Source organism: Lynx rufus, unplaced genomic scaffold (assembly GCF_022079265.1).
Source record: "Lynx rufus isolate CCGP_SWC_20201006 ecotype Redwood Valley unplaced genomic scaffold, mLynRuf1.p SCAF_1, whole genome shotgun sequence".
NCBI lineage: Eukaryota > Metazoa > Chordata > Mammalia > Carnivora > Felidae > Lynx > Lynx rufus.
Window position 1 is genome coordinate 9,915,317 of NW_025814823.1, and position 18,602 is coordinate 9,933,918.

General features: G+C 49.3%; 1 protein-coding gene across 10 annotated transcripts in view; it reads left to right on the top strand.

Moving 5' to 3' along the window:
• Positions 1-16,094, top strand: part of ALOX5AP (arachidonate 5-lipoxygenase activating protein) — a 32,935-nt gene extending 16,841 nt beyond the window's left edge. For 3 of the 10 annotated variants that reach the window (XM_047078434.1, XM_047078426.1, XM_047078467.1), the window contains 3 exons: positions 3,815-3,885; positions 8,121-8,202; positions 15,609-16,094. In XM_047078434.1, coding sequence (XP_046934390.1) covers positions 3,815-3,885; positions 8,121-8,202; positions 15,609-15,771 — 316 coding nt within the window. In that variant the 3' untranslated portion in view covers positions 15,772-16,094. Of the gene's footprint in view, positions 1-2,986; positions 3,162-3,814; positions 3,886-8,120; positions 8,203-8,623; positions 8,842-12,901; positions 13,030-15,608 lie in introns of those variants that run through there. The other 7 variants (XR_006961866.1, XM_047078417.1, XM_047078455.1 and 4 more) reach the window with 7 other exon arrangements.
• The last annotated feature ends 2,508 nt before the right edge of the window (positions 16,095-18,602 follow it).

An 18,602-nucleotide genomic window follows, 5' to 3' on the forward strand; every position in this document is an offset into this window, starting at 1 on the left:
CTCAAATTCTATATATGAGTAAAATCATAGGGTATTTGTCTTTCTCTGCCTGACTTATTTTGCTTAGCATATCCTCCGGCTCCATCCACGTCATTGCATATAGCATGAGTAATGCTCCATTGTACTTATGTATACCACGTCTTCTTCCTCCATTCATCAGTTGATGGACATTTGGGCTCTTTTCATAGTTTGGCTATTGTTGATAGTGCCGCTGTGAACTTTGGGGTACATGCACTGCCTTTGAAACTGTACTTTTGTATCCTTTGGGTAACTACCTAGGAGCGCAATTGCTGGGTCGGAGGGTAGTTCTATTTTTAACTCTTTGAGGAACCTCCATATGTTCTCCAGAGTGGCTGCACCAGTTTGCGTTCCCACCAACAATGCGAAAGGGTTCCCCTTTCTCCACATCCTCGCCAACATCTGTTGTTTCCAGAGTTGTTCATTTTAGCCATTCTGACAGGTGTGAGGTGGTGTCTCATTGTGGTTTTGATTTGTATTTCCCTGATGATGAGTGAGGTTGAACATCTTTTCATATGTCTGTTAGCCATCTGGATGTCTTCTTTGGAAAAACATCTATTCATGTCTTCTGCTCATTTTTTCCTCTTCCTTCCTTCCTTCCTTCCTTCCTTCCTTCCTTTCTTTTTCTTTCTTTTCTTCTTTCTTTCTTTCTTTCTTTCTTTCTTTCTTTCTTTCTTTCCTTTCTTTTTGAGGATGGGGAAGGACAGAGGAAGAGAGAGAATCTTAAGCAGTTTCCGTGACCAGTGAGGAGCCCGGCATGGGGCTCGATCTCACGACCGTGAGATTGTTACCTAAGCCAACATCAAGAGCTGGACTGACTTAACTGACTCAACCTACTGAGCCACTCAGGCACCCCTTCTGCCCATTTCTTAACTGGTCTTTTTGTTTTTGGGGTGTTGAGTTTGACAAGTTCTTTATAGATTTTGGATACCAATGCTTTATCAAATATCTTCTCCCATTCTGTAGGCTGCCTTTTAGTTTTGTTGTTTGTTTCCTTCACTGTGCAGAAGCTTTTTATCTTGATGAAGCTCCAGGAGTTCATTTTTGCTTCTTGCGACATGTCTGGTAAGACGTGGCTACCGCCGAGGACAGAGAAGTTGCTGGCATGTTCTCCTCTAGGATTTTGATGGCTTCCTGCCTCACATTTAGGTCTTTCATCCATTTTGAATTTATTTTTGTGTATGCTGTAAGAAAGTGGTCCAGTTTCATTCTTCTGCACCTTGTTCTTCAGTTCTCCCAACACCATTTGTTGAGGAGACTGTCTTTTTTCGATTGGGTATTCTTTCCTGCTCTGTCAAAGGTGAGTTGACCATGTTGTGGTAGGTCTATTTCTGGATCTTCTATTCTGTTCCACTGATCTATGTGTCTGTTTTTGTGTCAGTACCTTACTGTCTTGATGACTACAGCTTTGTAATATAGCTAGAGGTCCCAAATTGGCATGCCTCTAGCTTTGTTTTTCTTTTTCAGGATTGCTTTGGCTATTCAGAGTGTTCTGTGGTTCCATACGTATTTTAAGACTGTTTGTTCTGGCTCTGTGAAAAATGCTGGTGGTATTTTGATAGGGATTGCATTACATGTATGGATTGCTTTGGGTAGTATAGACATTTTAACAATGGTTGTTCTTCCAGTCCATAAGCATGGAATATTTTTCCAGTTCTTTGTGTCCTCTTCAAGATATTCCATAACTGTTCTACGGTTTTCAGAGTACAGATATTTTACCTCTTTGGCTAGGTTTATTCCGAGGTATCTTATTGTTTTTGTGTGATTGTAAATGGAATCAATTCCTTGATTTCTTTTTCTGCTGCTTCATGATTGGCGTATAGAAATGCAACAGATTTCTGTACATTGATTTCACATCCTGCGACTCTGCTGAATTCGTATTAGTTCTATCAATTTTTTGGTGGAGTCTTTCCGGTGTTCTACATAGAACATCATGTTGTTTGCAAATAGTGAAAGTTTGATTTCATTCTTGCCGATTTGGATGCCTTTTATTTCCTTTTGTTGTCTGCTGAGGCTAAGACTTCTAGTACTACGCTAAATAGTGAATGGTGAGAGTGGACATCCCTGTCTTGTTCCCGACCCCAGAGGGAACACTCTCAGTTTTTCCCCATTGAGTATGATATTAGCTGTGGGTGTTTTCATATGTGGCCTTTATGATGTTGAAGTATGTTCCATCTGGCCCTACTTTGTTGGGGATTTTTATCAATGTGGATGTGCATATTGATGGTCCTGACCGAGACTGTCAACTTTTCCAGAGGATATTTGCTATTTTTTTTAGTGTAGTCGAAGAGCTAACAGATATGGTTACAGAGTTGGACTGACCAGGACGTGCATCCTGGCCCCACCACCTTGTAGCTCAGTGACACTCAGCAGTTAGTCAACTTCTCCCAACCTCAGTTTCTCATGTGAAAATGAGGGTAACTGTGGTAGACTGAATAAAGAGCCCCCAAACATCTTTACATCCCAATCCCGGGAACCTGTAGGTTCTGTTACATGGCAAGAAGGAATTCAGATTGTTAACCACCTGACCTTAAAATCAAGAGATTACTCTGGATTATTTGGGTGGAACCAATGGGATCACCAGGGTTCTTTTCTTTTTAATTTTTTTTAATGTTTATTTATTTTTGAGAGAGAGAGACAGAGAGTGAGTGGGGGAGGGGCAGAGAGAGAGACACACACACAGAATCTGAAGCAGGTTCCAGGCTCAGGTGTTAGCACAGAGCCCGACACGGGGCTCAAACCCGTGAACTGCGAGATCATGCCCTGAGGAAGTCAGATGCTTAACCGACTGAGCCACCCAGGCACCCCTAACAAGGGTTCTTTAAATGTGAAGGAAGGAGGCGAAGTGGGTGTCAGAAAGACCCTCTCGGCCACTGCTGCCTTTGAGGTTGGAAGGGAGCCACAAGCCAAGGAATGCAGGTGATCTCTAGAAGCTGAGAAAGGCAAGGCAAAACGGATTCTTCCCTAGGGTCTCCAGCGGGCTTGCAGTCATGCTGACCCACCTTGACCGTGGCCCAGGGAGACCCATTTGGACTTCTGACCTCCAAATGATTTGTCTTGTTTTAAGCCCCGACGTTTGGGGCTACCTGTTCCAGCAGCCGCAGAAAACGCATGCAGTCACCCTGCGCGCTCACACGGCTGCGGTAAGTGTCCGGGGGGACAAAGGGTGTAAAATATCAGCATGGTGGCTGGTGTGAGGGGAGAGCCCCTCCCCGAGAGTGAAGACTGAGCCCTGAACACGGCCATCGCACCACCAGCACGAGACCTTTCTGAGCGTCAGCTTTTCTGAATCGACCCTGGTTTCTTTCACGCTCCAAGCTCATCTCCCCACCACCCCCCCCCCCCCCAGCCTCGCCTGTGGGTCTGAGCTGACTTGTGTGTCTGACAAAGGTTTCTCAGTTGGGCTCCTCTCTCCTGCACCCCCCACCCCCCACCCCCGATCCTGACAGCTGCCACAGCCCTGCTGTCTGTGTTGCTCACTTTTCAATTCCAAGAAGCACTTTGGCACAGCCAGGAGCAGGAACCCTGCCAAAACGAATCCATCAAGAAACCGAGTCTCCGACTGGCTTCACTGAGGAAGGGACTAAATGGATTCTGAGCATGTATTTGCTTTATGCCGCTGCCTATGTCTCATGCGGCAGCCGGGTCCTACCGGTAGATACAAGTGGAGTCATGAATGGGGTTCGTGCTTCGTGTGTGATGGTGATTATCGGCTTGGGGTTTCAGGTGGTTTTCAGACGGTGCCGCGGTAGCGTGTTTCCTGATGCTTCTTCTCCTTATTTTTTTTATTCCACAGCCAAAACTGTGTGGACGCGTACCCCACGTTCCTTGTCGTGCTCTGGAGCGCGGGGCTGCTCTGCAGCCAAGGTAACTCTGGCTTCTTGTGTGTTCTCTTTCTGGAGCGTGCGCCGTGGGGAGGTTCGAGCGCGGGCTCTTTCGTTGAAAAGACTTTGCTTGACCTCCAGCTCCGATCCCCGGGAAGCCCTCGGAGAGGTGAGAACCCTCGGGAGGTCGTGTTTCAGGCATGCTCTGCGCCTGTGCGGAGCGGGTGCGATAACGCATTGCTAATGCTTGCTCCCCGGTGGCTGGTTGAGAGCTCCTGCGCCGACAAGGGCGGTTTGAGGCTAAATGTGACTCAGAATCCTTAAGCAGTGTTAGCGCAGATACAAGGGCATTATAAATGAGGGCGCCTGAGGGATCTATTCTGGGACCGCCGCCACTCTGCTCTTCTGCTAATAAGCTCGCAGGGTGGCAGGTCCTCTGTCGGGCCTGGGTCTGCGGAGCCACGGGCCGGATTCCAGGTCCCCAGCCTTCTCCGGGGTTAGCAGCCGCCCACGGTCTTGACTTCAGCAGGTTGACTCCCAGAGTTGACCTAAAAGGACCAGGAAACCAGAGTCGTGTTTTTCGGGTCCCCTTTGGAGATCGGCACTGTGCCTCGCCGGGGCGGGGCGGGGGGGGGGCTGGCGTGACCTGGCCAGCTTCCACAATGTGGCCCCCCGCGGGGGTGTGTAAGAAAAGGCCACAAGTGTCCCCCCGAGGGACTCTTTAATCCTTACCTCTTCTCCCACTTGAGGGAGTAGGTAGAGGGCGTATTATCTCCCTCTGTTATCTTTTTGTTAAGTTTCTTTATTTCTTTTTGAGAGTGGTGGAGAGAGCGAGTGGGGGAGGGGCAGAGAGAGAGAGGGAGAGGGAGAGTCCCACACAGGCTCTGAACCCAAACCGAGAGCCAGACGCTTAACCCCGCGGAGCCACCCAGGCGCCCCTCCCTCTATTCGCCCGGAGAACACTTTGGTTCGGGGAGATGAGATGACGGGCTCAAGGTTACTCAGCTGGTGAATAACAGAGCCAGAAACAGAGCCCAGGTCTCTGGCGCCAAGTCCTGGATTTTGCACCAGGGCTTTTCTGCATTATCCACGTATATGATGCATAGACCTTGAGCACCTCCTACGTGACAAGCCCTGTGCTTAGATACACAGTGATAAATAACAAGACGTAGTGGCCGAGCACATGGCACTTGGTGAGATGAACCACAGGAAAGAAAGCGAATGGATACATCGTTGCCGAGAGTGAGAAGCGCCATGAAGGAAAGGAATCAGGCGCAGGGACAGAGAACAGAGGTGAGGGATGGCAGCAGAAACCCCTTCAGGGACAGCATGTGGCCTCCTCCTGTGCTCCATAAGGCTGTCATCACTCACCGTTTATTTACCACTATCTATCCCGAGTGAAATAAGAAACGTGTCTGGCGTCACTTGAAAAACCAAGCCAAACTATGCTTATACGAGGAGTTACGATTCCTTTTAGGTCCTAGATGATACTCGATAGAGGTGGCTCTAGAGTTGTTCTAGCTAGATAAATACAAAGGGAGTGTGAGGGTGTTTCAGAGCCCCGGAACTATGCATTTTCTGCCAAACAATTGTTGGCATTGCTAGGGGTCAAAAGTGTCAGCAAACCCTCTTCGGTAATCGTCATTCCTTATGCTCTATAGTAAATTACTGGATTGTTTAGTCAAAAGGAACCTCAGACATCATTCTCGCCCAGATTCTTCACTTTACACGAGCAGGAGCCCAAGTCCCAGAGGGACAAGCGGTTTGCTCAAACCTCAGAATTTTCGAGTCCAGATTCGAACCCACTGTGCCTTTCCTACTGTTCCAAGCGGCCTGGTGGGTCCACGAGGCATGAGCACAGCCATTTTCCACCCCTGACTCTTGTGAGCTCATGTTCAGTTTAGCTCCTGTTGAGAGAGAGATGTGCTGGTAAGTTAGAGCAGAGCCATCCAGATGGGACAAACCAGGAAAAACTTTGTTCAGGGCAGATTGTGAATTGTGACAGTTTGGTGGCTTTCAGATAATAGCATGAACTTCATAAGTGGTTTCTTTTGTGTTTTGGTTTTCTTACCTGTCACATAACACTAGTATTTTGGGAGGGTCTGGGGACTGACAGACTGGAGACAGTTCTTTTTTTTTTTTTTTTTAATTTTTTAAGTGTTTTCTTTCTTTATTTTGAGAGACAGAGGGACAGAGAGAGAGAGAGAGAGAGAGCACATGCATGAGCAGGGGAGGGGCAGAGACAGAGGGAGAGAGAGAGAATCCCAAGCAGGCTCCGCGCAGTCAGCACAAAGCCTGATGGGAGGGCTCTAACACACGAACTGTGAGATCATGACCTGAGCCAAAATCAAGAGTCAGATACTTAATCAAATACTCAGGCATCCCTAGAGACTATTGTGAGGACACTCATTGCTGGTGTTGTGACCCTGGGCTGTTCTTCACTCATCCTTCCTAAGCCTCAGTTTCCCCATTTGTAAAGCAGGAATAATTGAGTTCCCAGGGTGCTTGAGAGACTGTGCATAAAGTCCCTGACATAGTGCATGGCATATATCACATTGAACCGTAGAAAACTGCTGATGCCTGACAGTTTAGGATCTACAAAAATGACAGTTCATATAGTTCAACCTAACAACAGAAGCCCAGTAAATGTGATTATTGATGGCACTGGTGGTGGTAACACGGTTTTAAAATTATACAAACTTGGTTTCAGATTCCACCTTGTTAAAAAATAAAATTCAACCGAATAAATTTGAAGACCTAATCGGCTTCATTAAAGGATTCACGAATCCAGCATCCCATCTAGCAAGCAGAGGGGGTGCAGAGGGGTTGTACAAAATGGAAGGTTTTTATAAGAAGGAGGGTGAGGCAAGAAAGTTGTCAGCAAAAGAAAAGGATTTTTCCGGGCAAGGTTTCTTTCCCTTAGAGAGGAGAGGAGGGGCCCTTATCCTGCAGACCTCGCCTTCCTTCCATCCCCCACATGGGAGAGGGCCCATGCGACCCATGGCTGCCTTGGCTCGGATCAGAAAATTCCTGACTACAGATGAAGACTGAATTTTGGAGGGAGATGGAAATTGCTATCAGGTTAGATAGGAAGCCCGGTTTGGGGACTTGGCCTAACTGATGCCATTTTGGGTGTGTGGTTTTCTTTTTAACAGTCTTTTCTTTGGCTTACTCGACGTTTATTAATTCACTTAACAAATAATTTTTGAAAGCCACTATGTGCCAGGCACTCTGCCAAGCACAGAGATGATGGCTGGCCAAAGATGTGTGTCCTCATGGGTCTTTTGGTCTGGTAAGTGCAGCTGGGCAAACTGACTTCCTTGAGCCTAAATTTCCTCATCTGCCCAATGGCGACAGTGATACGCTCTTTACCAGGGGGCTGGGAGGATTGGAGACCCAAGTACCCAAAGTGCCTGGGGGCAGTGCCTGACATATAAAAAGCACTCTGTCGACACAATTAATTTGGCATTTGAATAATGCTGGGAGGTCTTCAGAGTGCTTTTATACCCATCACTTATATCACCCTCATAATTATTCCTGAGAGGTAGGAAAGCTGCAATCAGCCCTTTGTCCAGATGTAGAATGAGTTAAGTATTAGCTCCTGATCTGAATGGTTCTTGTGGGGTTGGGTTTTCTAACTCTCAAATCTAAGGTTCAGCACTCCTGATGCTCACGGGTGCTCCTCAGGGGACTAGAGGGCAAAGGGAATCTCCTTCCCTAGAGATGTTTTCTGAATTGGCAGCAATTTTTCAGAAAAGGTTGAGCATTGCACTGCCTGGTGGCCCAGAGGGGAAGGGTACACTTTTAAGACAGCCAGCCTAGAGCTGGGCTTGGGGTTCCGGGTCTGGTTCCCCATCCCCTGCCCCGGACCACATCACACACACACACACGCACACATACACACAAACACAGACACCACCCATCCCACCTGGCAGTCTTACACAAGCCCTTTGACCCCTGAAGCCCAAGTTTTCACATCTCGAATAAGCAAAGATGATATTGGTCATGTGCGAAGGATTCAGATTACATGATGGGCAGGAAAACACTTTGTAAACTGTACCACGACGCCCGTAGAAAGTAACATTACTATCATCGAGGTTCTAGGTTTCTACCAGCCCTGGGCGTTTGCTGAAGTTCAGCCCCAGCTGCCAGCACTTGAGGCTTCTGCTAGATTTTGTGACCGACATTCGTTGTATAATGACTGGATTAACACCATGCTAACTTAGCATGTTCTGGCATCTGTGAAACTCACACGGGTGTTTCCCTTTCTCCACTTAGTTCCCGCCGCCTTTGCTGGCCTGATGTACCTGTTCGTGAGGCAAAAATACTTCGTCGGCTACCTGGGGGAGAGAACTCAGAGGTAGGCCACTGGGACCGTTTAAGAACCAGGGTGTGAGCCACGCTTTTTGAGCAAGAAGAGGGATCGTTCACCACCATATTCTGCCCAAGATTTAAGGCTCTGGGCGGGGGGTCACTCGGGGCTGGAGGGTGAGGGCTATAGTATCCCTCCCCCTTTTCCCCCTGAACTTTGCGGGCTCGGCAAATACCGCTGGGGGACTTGATTCCTACGCCCAGTAACACATTCCTCCACGTGGCGTCGGGCCCACGAAGGATGCTTTCACACCGCACGCTGCCCATTCTTGTACCCCCTCTGCCCGCTGCTCTACTCCCACCCTTCAGAGTCTGACTTTCTGGGTCTGGCTTCCCAAGGCCTCCGGTGAGTGAAGCGTTTCATGGTTTGCCTAAAGAAGTGAGAACTAAAACGTGCACCTTGTGATCAGTTCTCTTGAGTAACAGATTTTCCAGGGACCAGCAGGAAGAATGTTGCAAAAATAGGACGCACGAACACTCAGAGGACGGAGCCTGTGAATAGAGTCCCCGTTGCATTGCTGATGGAGGCAGCCAGACGGGAAGCCCCAGAGCAGCCGCTATAACTTTGGCTACACCCGGTTTGGGAAATCCGGATTTCCATAAAATAAATGAGGATGCTTACAGGAGACATGTTATAGTCTGCCACCAGTTCCTCAGGATTCTTGTTGGAATTTTTTTTATTTATTTATTTTTTGAGAGAAAGAGAGAGAGAGAGAGCGAGCAGCAGCGGGGCAGAGAGAGAGGGAGAGGGCGGGAGAGAATCCCAAGCAGGCTCCGCGTGGCCAGCGCAGAGCCCGATGTGGGGCTTGAACTCGTGAACCGTGAGATCGTGACCTGAGCTGAAATCAAGAGTCGGACACTTAACTGACTGAGCCACCCAGGCGCTCCCACTTCGTTCGAATTCTTAATGTACCAGCAGGGCTCCAGGAGCCAGGCGTGTGTTCTGGGAGGCTGCCGCCTGCCCGAGTGGTGACTCCAGCCCTCCCCTCCATTTTTCTCCCTTGTCTAGTTTCACGTCCCCCCTCCCCGTCTCTTACGATAGCACCCTCCTCTCGCGGTTAATGGGCTCTCCGTTTAGATAACATCTGCAGCGGTGACAAAGGCATTGACATCCCAGGAGGTCGGCAGGTGAAAGCATTCTGTCTGGGGACCTTGGGAGCCTGTGAAACTAAATGGCTGGGGGCCGGGGGGTGATGGCGAGCTGCAGCCAAGAGAAGAATGACTCGTCTCTCAGAGATTCTTTCCTGGGCTCGTCTGCTATTCATTCCTCTCTAGTGGGGTTCTTATTTACCCTTGAAAACCACAGTTCCATTATCTCTCTTACCCTTATCAACACTCTCATAAGTGATATTCCTCATTCTCTTCCACTCTGGAAAGCCTCTATTCCGCCTTTTCCCGGGAGAGCACCTGTTGTCAAGAAGCGAGGGGTGGTGGGGTGTCTATCAGTAAAATAAGGGGGTTCTGCTCTCTTGGGCTGCCTCCCCGTGCATCCCTGTCTTCCTCCGCAGAGTCTCCGGGGTCTGGCCCAGTCACTGTTCTCTTCGCCTGTCACCTCTCGCCTGAGATCTTAAAGTTGCTTTAATTCTAAGACAATCTGTGGAGCATGACAACATTTGTTGATTTGCCCGTAGGCTCTCTGCATTTTAAAGGTAATCACTGCTAGGGAATGAACCGAGGTGGCAAAAAATGATAAGATCTAGACTTAAAATCTTAAAAATACTAGACTTCCCTGGACCTCATTAAAATGTAATTGGCCTAACCTCTTAAATCCTGTCCTGGTCTCCCCCGTGAGATCCCACCGGCCCCTTTACCACTGTCTGTGGTGCCTTCAGAGCCTTCTCACCTGTCCCGCACCCACAGCCTTCATTACTCATCCATCACGGTGCTCCTTCCTGCCGAGACCGGACACGGCCTCACAATACTTCTGAACACAGAGTTCGGAGCTATTGGCATCAGGAGAAATGACATCTATGGGATGAAATGTCTAATCCTAATCTAGACCGACATATAGTTTGAGGTAGATGCAACCCCGAGAGCCTCCATGGCTAGGTCCAAGAGGATTTTCAATTCTGCCTTCTGGAAACTATGTGCTAATACCCTCTTCCGCCGTGGACCCCCTCTTTCGGATCCCCACTTCCGTCCCTGGGCCGTGTCGCACTTGTTCTCTGCAGATGCTCTAATGGCCAAATGTCTTCGGGATCTGCTTTATTTCTTGGGCTCACCATAGAGGAAGATACTGCTCAGGGAGACCCTTCCAGGAATTTCTCCCGGGGGCTGTCAATCATCTTTGCTCCTCCCCAGAAGTTGCTTTGGCCCTATCCACATCAGAAGTTCTAGTGTCATTTTGGGTGCAGTGGGTGGGCATGACATTCCTTGATGTGTCTCCCCCACAAAAGCTTCTTCCTTCTGGAATTTTGGAGCCCCCACCTTTGTCCCCCCCAGAAGCTTATGGCTCTCATTCTCAGCCCTACATCCTACTCCCTGACACTTTTCTCCCTGTTTTGATTACGTAGTTTGTAGCATCTCAAACCACATGAATTTCAGGGGCGCCTGGGTAGCTCAGTAGGTTAAGCATCCGACTCTTGATTTCAGCTCAGGTCTCAGATCTCAGATCTCAGGGCCGTGAGATCGAGCCCTGTGTTGGGTTCTGTCCTGACAGCGTGCAGCCTGCCAGAGATTCTCTTTCCCTCTGTCTCTTTGCCCCTCCCCTGCTCACAGTCTGACTCTCAAAAAAAAATGAATTTTAGTTTCTTCCCCTTTCATTCTAAGCTACTATCGGGACCCAAACTCAGTGGCAATTGGCATTATATTACAAGACTACTTGGCTTTTATCATCTACCTTTACTTGACTTTTTAAAAAAAAATGTTTATTTATTTTTGAAAGAGACAGAGAGAGAAAGAGAGAAAGAGAGAGCATGAACAGGGGAAGGGCAGAGAGAGAAAGAGACATAGACTCCAGGCTCTGAACTGTCAGCGCAGAGCCCGACGCGGGGCTCGAGCCCACAAACCGCAAGATCATGACCGGAGCCAAAATCGGACGCTTGACCGACTGAGCCCCCCAGGCACCCGTACCTTTACTTGACTTTTATCATGTACCTTCCCTAGCTGGTACCAAGCTGCTCTCTCTTCCTGTCCCTCAGGGCCCTGTTCCCTGTTGGAGCTCCCACTAAAATCCCTCTGTGCATTTTGAAGTTCTTAACCTAGCAGTGGACAAACAAGGATTGGCAACTCAGGTTAACCAGCCCCACCTTCACTCCCCATGCACTCAGCACCCGTGTAGCAAATATTTACTGACCACCCCTCCCCCGGGGTGGCAAGAGTCAGTTGCTGAGATGATAATAAACATGACAAAACCCTTGCCCTCAAACAGGCCCAGGGTCTGCTAGAGTCAGGAGCAGTACCAAAATTACTCACCTTATAGAAACAATAACGGGCACAGTTTTCAAAAGTCCCGATCCCTCATAGCCATTTTCCCCTTTCGTGTCAATATTTTAGAATCTCTTCCTCCCCTCCCCCACCTGAAGTGTGGACTCTGGGTTACTTCATCAGAGTTAGAGAATGAACTTGCTTTCTTGGAACACCCGGGGTGAGTGTATGGGTACCAAGGCTGGTGTTTCTTTTTCTTTTTTTTTTAATTTTTTTTTAATGTTTTATTTATTTTTGAGACAGAGACAGAGCATAAACAGGGGAGGGTAGCAGAGAGAGAGGGAGACACAGAATCCGAAGCAGGCTCCAGGCTCCGAGCTGTCAGCACAGAGCCCGATGCAGGGCTTGAACCCACAAACCGTGAGATCATGACCGGAGCCGAAGTCGGCCGCTTAACCGACTGAGCCACCCAGGCGCCCCTCAAGGCTGGTGTTTCTAAAGTGCAACCCACCAACCAACAACCAAGTGCACCAAGAATTGCCTGGGGGTGCTTGTTAAAAATAGACGTTCCTGGATGTACCGAATCAGAATCTCTAGGGTGGGAGCCTGGGAGTATGCATTTTAACAACTTCTGCACACAGTGTGGGAATCACTGAAGGCTGTTCATGCCTCTTTTCTAAGAATGATTCATTTGACAAAAATCTCTGGAGGGCCTGATTTATTGGAGATATGTGGGTGAGCAGAGGAACAATATCTTGTTCTCGTGGGCCTTACAATTTTTATTCCCTTTAGAAGTTACCGGGTTTAAAGTGGTATTTCCTTTCTGAAAAGAACAGAATTTTAAGGCCAGATGGGACCATGCAGTTTTCTTTTTTCCACCCACATTTTGTATATATTTTTATGTGAGGCGGGGGAGGGTCAGCGACTTGCCCAAGGCCACACAGCAGGGAGGGGGGGCTGGAGCTCAGGGGTCCTGGTGCCTGGCCCCAGCTACACCTCACACCACACCTCCTCCTCCTCGAAGTTTTAGGCACATTCGAGATGGGAATTGTCTGTCATAATGCCTTTTTGAATTTTTTATTTTATTTTATTTATTTTTGATAGGGAGAGACAGAGCACAAGTTGGGGGGCGGGGGCGCAGAGAGAGAAGGAGACACAGAATCCGAAACAGGTTCCAGGCTCCGAGCTGCCCGCACAGAGCCCGACGCGGGGCTCGAACTCACAAATGGTGAGAGATCGTGACCTGGGTGGAAGTTGGATGCTCAACCGACTGAGCTACCCGGGTGCCCCTGTCATAATGCCTTTTTGATGTTTTCACGTAGGTTTGATGCTGTGTGTGTGTGTAAGAGAGGGGGGATACATTTATTTCGAAACGTAACAACAATATCCCCGTCTCCAAAGGAGCCCTCGGGAAGGTAGACCGAGCAGGACCCTGGCCTCTCCCAGACAGGTTTGAATTCCCACTTTGCCTCTTCCTGGCTGTGTGCCCTTAGGCACATCATTCAACCCGTCTCTTCTCAGTTTCCCCACCTGGATAATGGGTTACCAATACCTCACAAAGTCACAGATATAAAATGCCTGTCCCTCAGATGCTTCGTTTCATTCTGACCTTCCCCGCCCCATTTAGAGACAACTGTGCATCAGCTTCCAGAGATAATCATAGAGATGCCTTGGGTTTCAGTCTAATTACGCAGGACGTGTCCCGCGGCCCCCCCCACCCCGGCCCTTCCTTCTGCCCCCACCGCGCCCACCGCCAGGCTGGACAGATTTCAAACTGAGGCTCCCGAAGTGCCCGAGGTGGGGACCCCCCATTCACACTCAGCCCTGCGGGTGGTGGGCACGTGCTGAACCCTTGCCTTCCACGCCCTTCGCACGGTCCGGGAAGAGTTAAGGCACCGCACAGCCGTCTCCTCGGGGGCGGGATGCCTTGAGACCTTTGAAAAATGCTGCCCCGAAGTCGAGAACACCACTATTTCAGCAGCAGGCGCTGCCATTTCATCCTTCACCGCAGATTTATCTCGAGCACATTCTGAAACAGCTTTGCAGATCGCTTTTTCTTGTTTCCGTAATGAGCATATGGTGGCCTCATTCCTGTGATAAATCTGAGCCACCACAATATTTGACTTTTCACAAGTTAATTTCCCTGAACCCTCTATTCTCTGGCTAAAAGATAGCCCTTCCTTAGACTCTGTTACTTTCTCATCAGCATTGGCAGGTGACTGTATTTGTCCGCCAGGGCCACTGTAATCAAGTACCGTAGACGGCGTGGCTCAGACAACAGAGATTGATTGTCTCCGGAGGGTAGAAATCTGAGATCGAGGTGTTGGCTGCCTTGTTCCTTCTGACGCCTCCCTCCTTGGCTCACGGGTGGCCCTCTTTCCCCTGTGTCTTCCTTCTGTGTGGGTCTGTGTCCAGATCCTCTCTTCTTAAAGGACACCAGCCATATTGAGTCAGGATCCACCCTGGTGATTACATTTTTACCTTAATTACCTCTTTAAAGATTCTGTCTCTAAACACGGTCATGTCCTGAGGAATCGGGGTTAGGACTTCAACATATGAATGGGGGTGGGGGGAGGGGAGGACACAATTTAGCCCATCATGCTCTCTTTAGAGAGCATATTATTTTTCTCCCCAATAAAGAAACAGGAGGTCTCACTTCGTGAGCATGACTGTAAACAGGGAACCGAGGACAGAAGAACAGGTCAGAACGGGGCAGAAGAACACAGCGGGCCAAGGAGCGGGGACAACGTCGGCCAGCCATGTTTCTCAAACTTTAATGGCCTGTGAGTCACGGAGGGACTTGTCAAAACGCAGATTTGGATCTGCTGAATCCAGAGAGGGACCTGCGATTCTGCATTTCTTAACAAGCCCCCGGTGGATGCCAACGCTGCTGGTCCGCGGCCCACACTTTGAGTAGCAAGGAAATAGTCGCCCCGCTGAACGTTTTTCAGACCCTTGACATAGGGAAGCTAGGAGTTCCGTGATGAAGCTTTGGGGTCCATTTCAAAAAGATAAAATTTCTAACGTCGAGCCTGGGGATGCCAAATTCTGCTCTCTCTCTTGATTATGTCAAAAACCATAATGCTCAACAGCACTGACGCACCTGTTTAGCTGAGTTGGCTGTTCTCGTTGAACAGCCATGGTTGCCAAAGGGTCCCCTCACTGGGTCGTGACTAACAGCCTTAGCGAGCCATTTGGCTGGACTTTCCAAACGCACTGGCGCTACCCGGGTTGGATCCGGCCACAGCGGTCACAAAAGGATCGTTCAGAGGGAAGCCAGGGCAGCCGCTGTGCACAATTAGGTGGTCACCTATCACTGGGGAGCTGCCTCCTGACCCCAGCTGATGACTTGCCTAAGCAGCGTAGGATTTAGAGCCTTTGAGAGAAGAATATGAATGTACTAAAACATCTCTGCCCCACCTCCATTCGCTTAAAATGTAAGAGCCTGTCTTCCGCTGCTAGGGGTCCAGCTTTCATTAGTGTGAACATGGCTCATTCCCAAGCAGCCTCAGGAGAATAGATTGAACCCTCGGATCCTGAAGCACCTTTTAGATTCCATCAGCCTCACTGGTTCGTGAAACCAGCCCCTGTCTCGGAGAGGCACTTCAGTCCTGGGTGAGACACAGCGGCCAGCACGGCTTCGCAGGCACTCCTGGAGCAGAGCGGCTGCAGAAAGGGTCGGAACGAGTCGCTGGGGTTCCTAATCCCGGGTCAGAAGGCCTGACGACCGACCGACAGCACCCACTGCCTTCCCGCCATCAGGGTTCAGAAGGACCCTGGGGGAACGCAGAGAAGCTGTAGAGCAGAGCCCTAACGATGATGGGGTTTGGGGTCTCGGCTCTCGTAGCTTGGTTCTGAAATACGTTCAGTGACTAATAGTGGCAGAGACCCTTCCATTCTTCATAGGAAGTCAATGGAGCATGCCTGAGTAAAAGGAACTATAATCGAAACCCCTTGTGTCTCAAATTGGTGACGTTCTTTGTTAAGCCCATCTCAGTTGCCGCTTCTACCGTTTTCTCTCTTTTCCAGCACACCGGGCTACATATTTGGGAAGCGAATCATACTGTTCCTGTTCCTCATGTCCCTTGCCGGAATCTTCAACTATTATCTCATCTTCTTTTTCGGAAGTGACTTCGAAAACTACATAAAGACAGTAACCACCACCGTCTCCCCTCTACTCCTCATCCCCTGACTCTCCGCCGAATACAGGGTCGGCATTTCCATCTGATCGATACCTAGAGTCATCATAACTCAGCCCTTGGAAAGATAGAGCTCCTCTTTAGACAGCTGTAAATCGAATGACCATCTGGGCTCCGCAGCTTGAGTTAACCTTGCTTTCCCCGGAAGAAAATAACTTAGTGTCCGCTCCCCCGCCCTTGAGAATGGCAGTGGCCCCGTATCTCTTACTCAGACCCGTTCGGTAGTTCTGTAGGTTTCCTGAGTTACCCCACTTCCCGAAGATGTTTTGTGACCACATTTATGTTTTCCTCAAATAAAGCGCAGAGACATGTTTCAGGCTGGGGGTCGAGTTTTTTTGTGGGTTTCTTGCTACATTTGAACACCTAGTCGGTTTTCGTCAACCTCGACGACGATAATAGAAAATACACTGTCCTTACACGCAGGCGTGCCTGGAAGGCATTCACCAAAATGTCAGTTAGGATTATCTTGGGCTGAAGCGATTTGGGGGTGAGTTTTACTCTGTGTTTATGTTTTCATGTATTATTTGCAGCAAATAAATGGCACTCAGCACAGAACCAGAAGAGACACAGCCAGAGCGTGGCCTTTCTGGGAAGCCTTTCCCATCTCCCGGTTGGTCTAGTGTTGCCCTCTGACCTCCCACAGCACCCTCTGAACATCTCAACCGCAGCAAATCCATATTACAATGGAAAGATGTTTATTAGCGCGTGTCGCCCCGTCCCACTAAATCATTAGCTCTTGGATATCCCTGATGTCCCATCTATTTTGCTTTTCCTGTGCCAAGCTCGGAGACTGTCACATCGCAGGCATCCTGCCTCAAGCTAGTTCGGAACTCAAACAGACGCCCTGCAAAGTGATATATGGTAGGGGACAGTTGGGGTGTTTTAGGAGATTAAGATGTTTCCTTTCGATGTTTTAATGGGATTAATTGTGGAGAAGTGCAAAAGCAAAAACGAAAACAAACCCCCCGCCCCCCACACTATCCTTCCTTAGACAGACTTCCTGAAGGATCTTTTGTTGACTTCCTTAACAATCCTTCACACACCCCATGAGGATTAGGTTGGTATCTTTATGTGCTAGCATCGTGCCCAGCACCCATCGTATCATCTCAGTTTAAAATGTGCTGTGGGGCGCCTGGGTGGCTCAGTAGGTTGAGCGTCGGGTCATGATCTTGCGGTTTGTAAATTCGAGCCCCGTATCGGGCTCACCGCTGTCAGCGAGGGAGCCCACTTCAGATCCTCTGTCCCCTGTCTCTCTGCCCCTCCCTTGCTTGTGTGCTCTCTTTCGGAAATAAACATTTAAAACAAAACAAAACGAAACATGCCGTAACTCAGTGTCAGAGCCTAGGATAATGCCGGGCCCATTGTGGGGCCCCCAGGTATTGGTTGAACAAATGAATTAATGAATGAATGAGTTTATAAATCACTGGCTAGCAGTATTTAATAAAATATGTCTGTAGAGCGAGCCATTTCCCATATTGAGGGTGGATTCACGGTGGTGCAACCAACTGTCACACACACACACACACACACACACACACACGGTGTCCCTTGTCACAATTTAGATAATAGCTGGGTGTGGTCAAGAGTCCAGGACTCCCGACAGAGAGAAGCCAGCAACTCCTGAGGACTGAGCTCTCGGCTGAGGTGAACAGCGATGGGTGAGTCCCTGCTACCCTCCCTGAGTCTCATGATGGTCACAGTCTTAGGCAGAATGAGACAAATCCAGGGGCCACAGCTCCCCAGTTTTCTCGGAGTTGCCTGCTTGGGGCGTGGAGGGAATGAAACATGGAATCCGGCCCGTGTGACGTCTGCTTCGCGTGCAATGCCCAAGGCAAGCAGATTTCTCAGTTCGCAGGAAAACCCCCATGTGGGCATGGTTTCCTAGGCCTATCTGATGGTCCAGACTAAAGCCCCGCTTGGGGTCTTCTGGCCAAACCCCAACCAGCAGAAGCTTCTCCGTGCCCATGGCTCCAGCAGAGTTGCTTCCGCTCTTAGCTCTCTGTAGAGACCAGGACCCAAATGTCCTACTGGGCAGTGGGAAAGAAAGAGCTTCGCAGACCGCAAGGTGGAGGGGGCTCCAAGGGCCACCTCAGCCCGGCTTGGTGTGGAGGGCAGCAAGGTGACCAGGCATCCATGTTTGTCTGGGACTAAGAGATTTCCTGGGAGGAGATGCTTTCGGTTTTAAAACTGGGACAGTCCTGGGAAAACCAAGATGTGTGCGTTGCTCTAAGGGCGAGCTGGGCCAGGATATGCTGGGGGGAGCCTGGGGACCCCTTAGCTCCCAGAGGCCGCACCGTCCGAACTGACCATGGGACATCCAGAGTGCAAAGACAGGAAATGACGTCATGGCCCATAAGAGGCTCTGCGGACTCTGGCTTGGGTGGAGAGTCCACGACTGAGGGCACTCAGGGGTTGAGGTGCAGGTAGAGGAGGCTTGACTGTTATGAAGAAGAGGGTCTCGGGGCAGAACTCCTGCTGTCTGGTCGGAGGCCACCCTGCCTAGTGGTCAGACTCTGTCTTCAGAGTTCCAGGCCTGGGCTCAACCCTTGCCCTGTCACCCCCTCCATTCTGTGACTTCCCCCCAAGCCTCCAGTTTTGCATTTATTAAATTGGGATAATAATAGCGTCAAAATATGGGGTTGCTATAAAGAGAGAAAGCAATTGAAAAATTTTAGCATATAATACGTGCTGAATATTATCATCTGGTCTTGCTATACTTATTATATTTATTATCGTTACGTTGTTTGATTCATTTTCTATTGCTGCATAAGAAACTCCCACAACCTTAGTTGATTATCACCCCATACGTTGCCACCTCACTGTT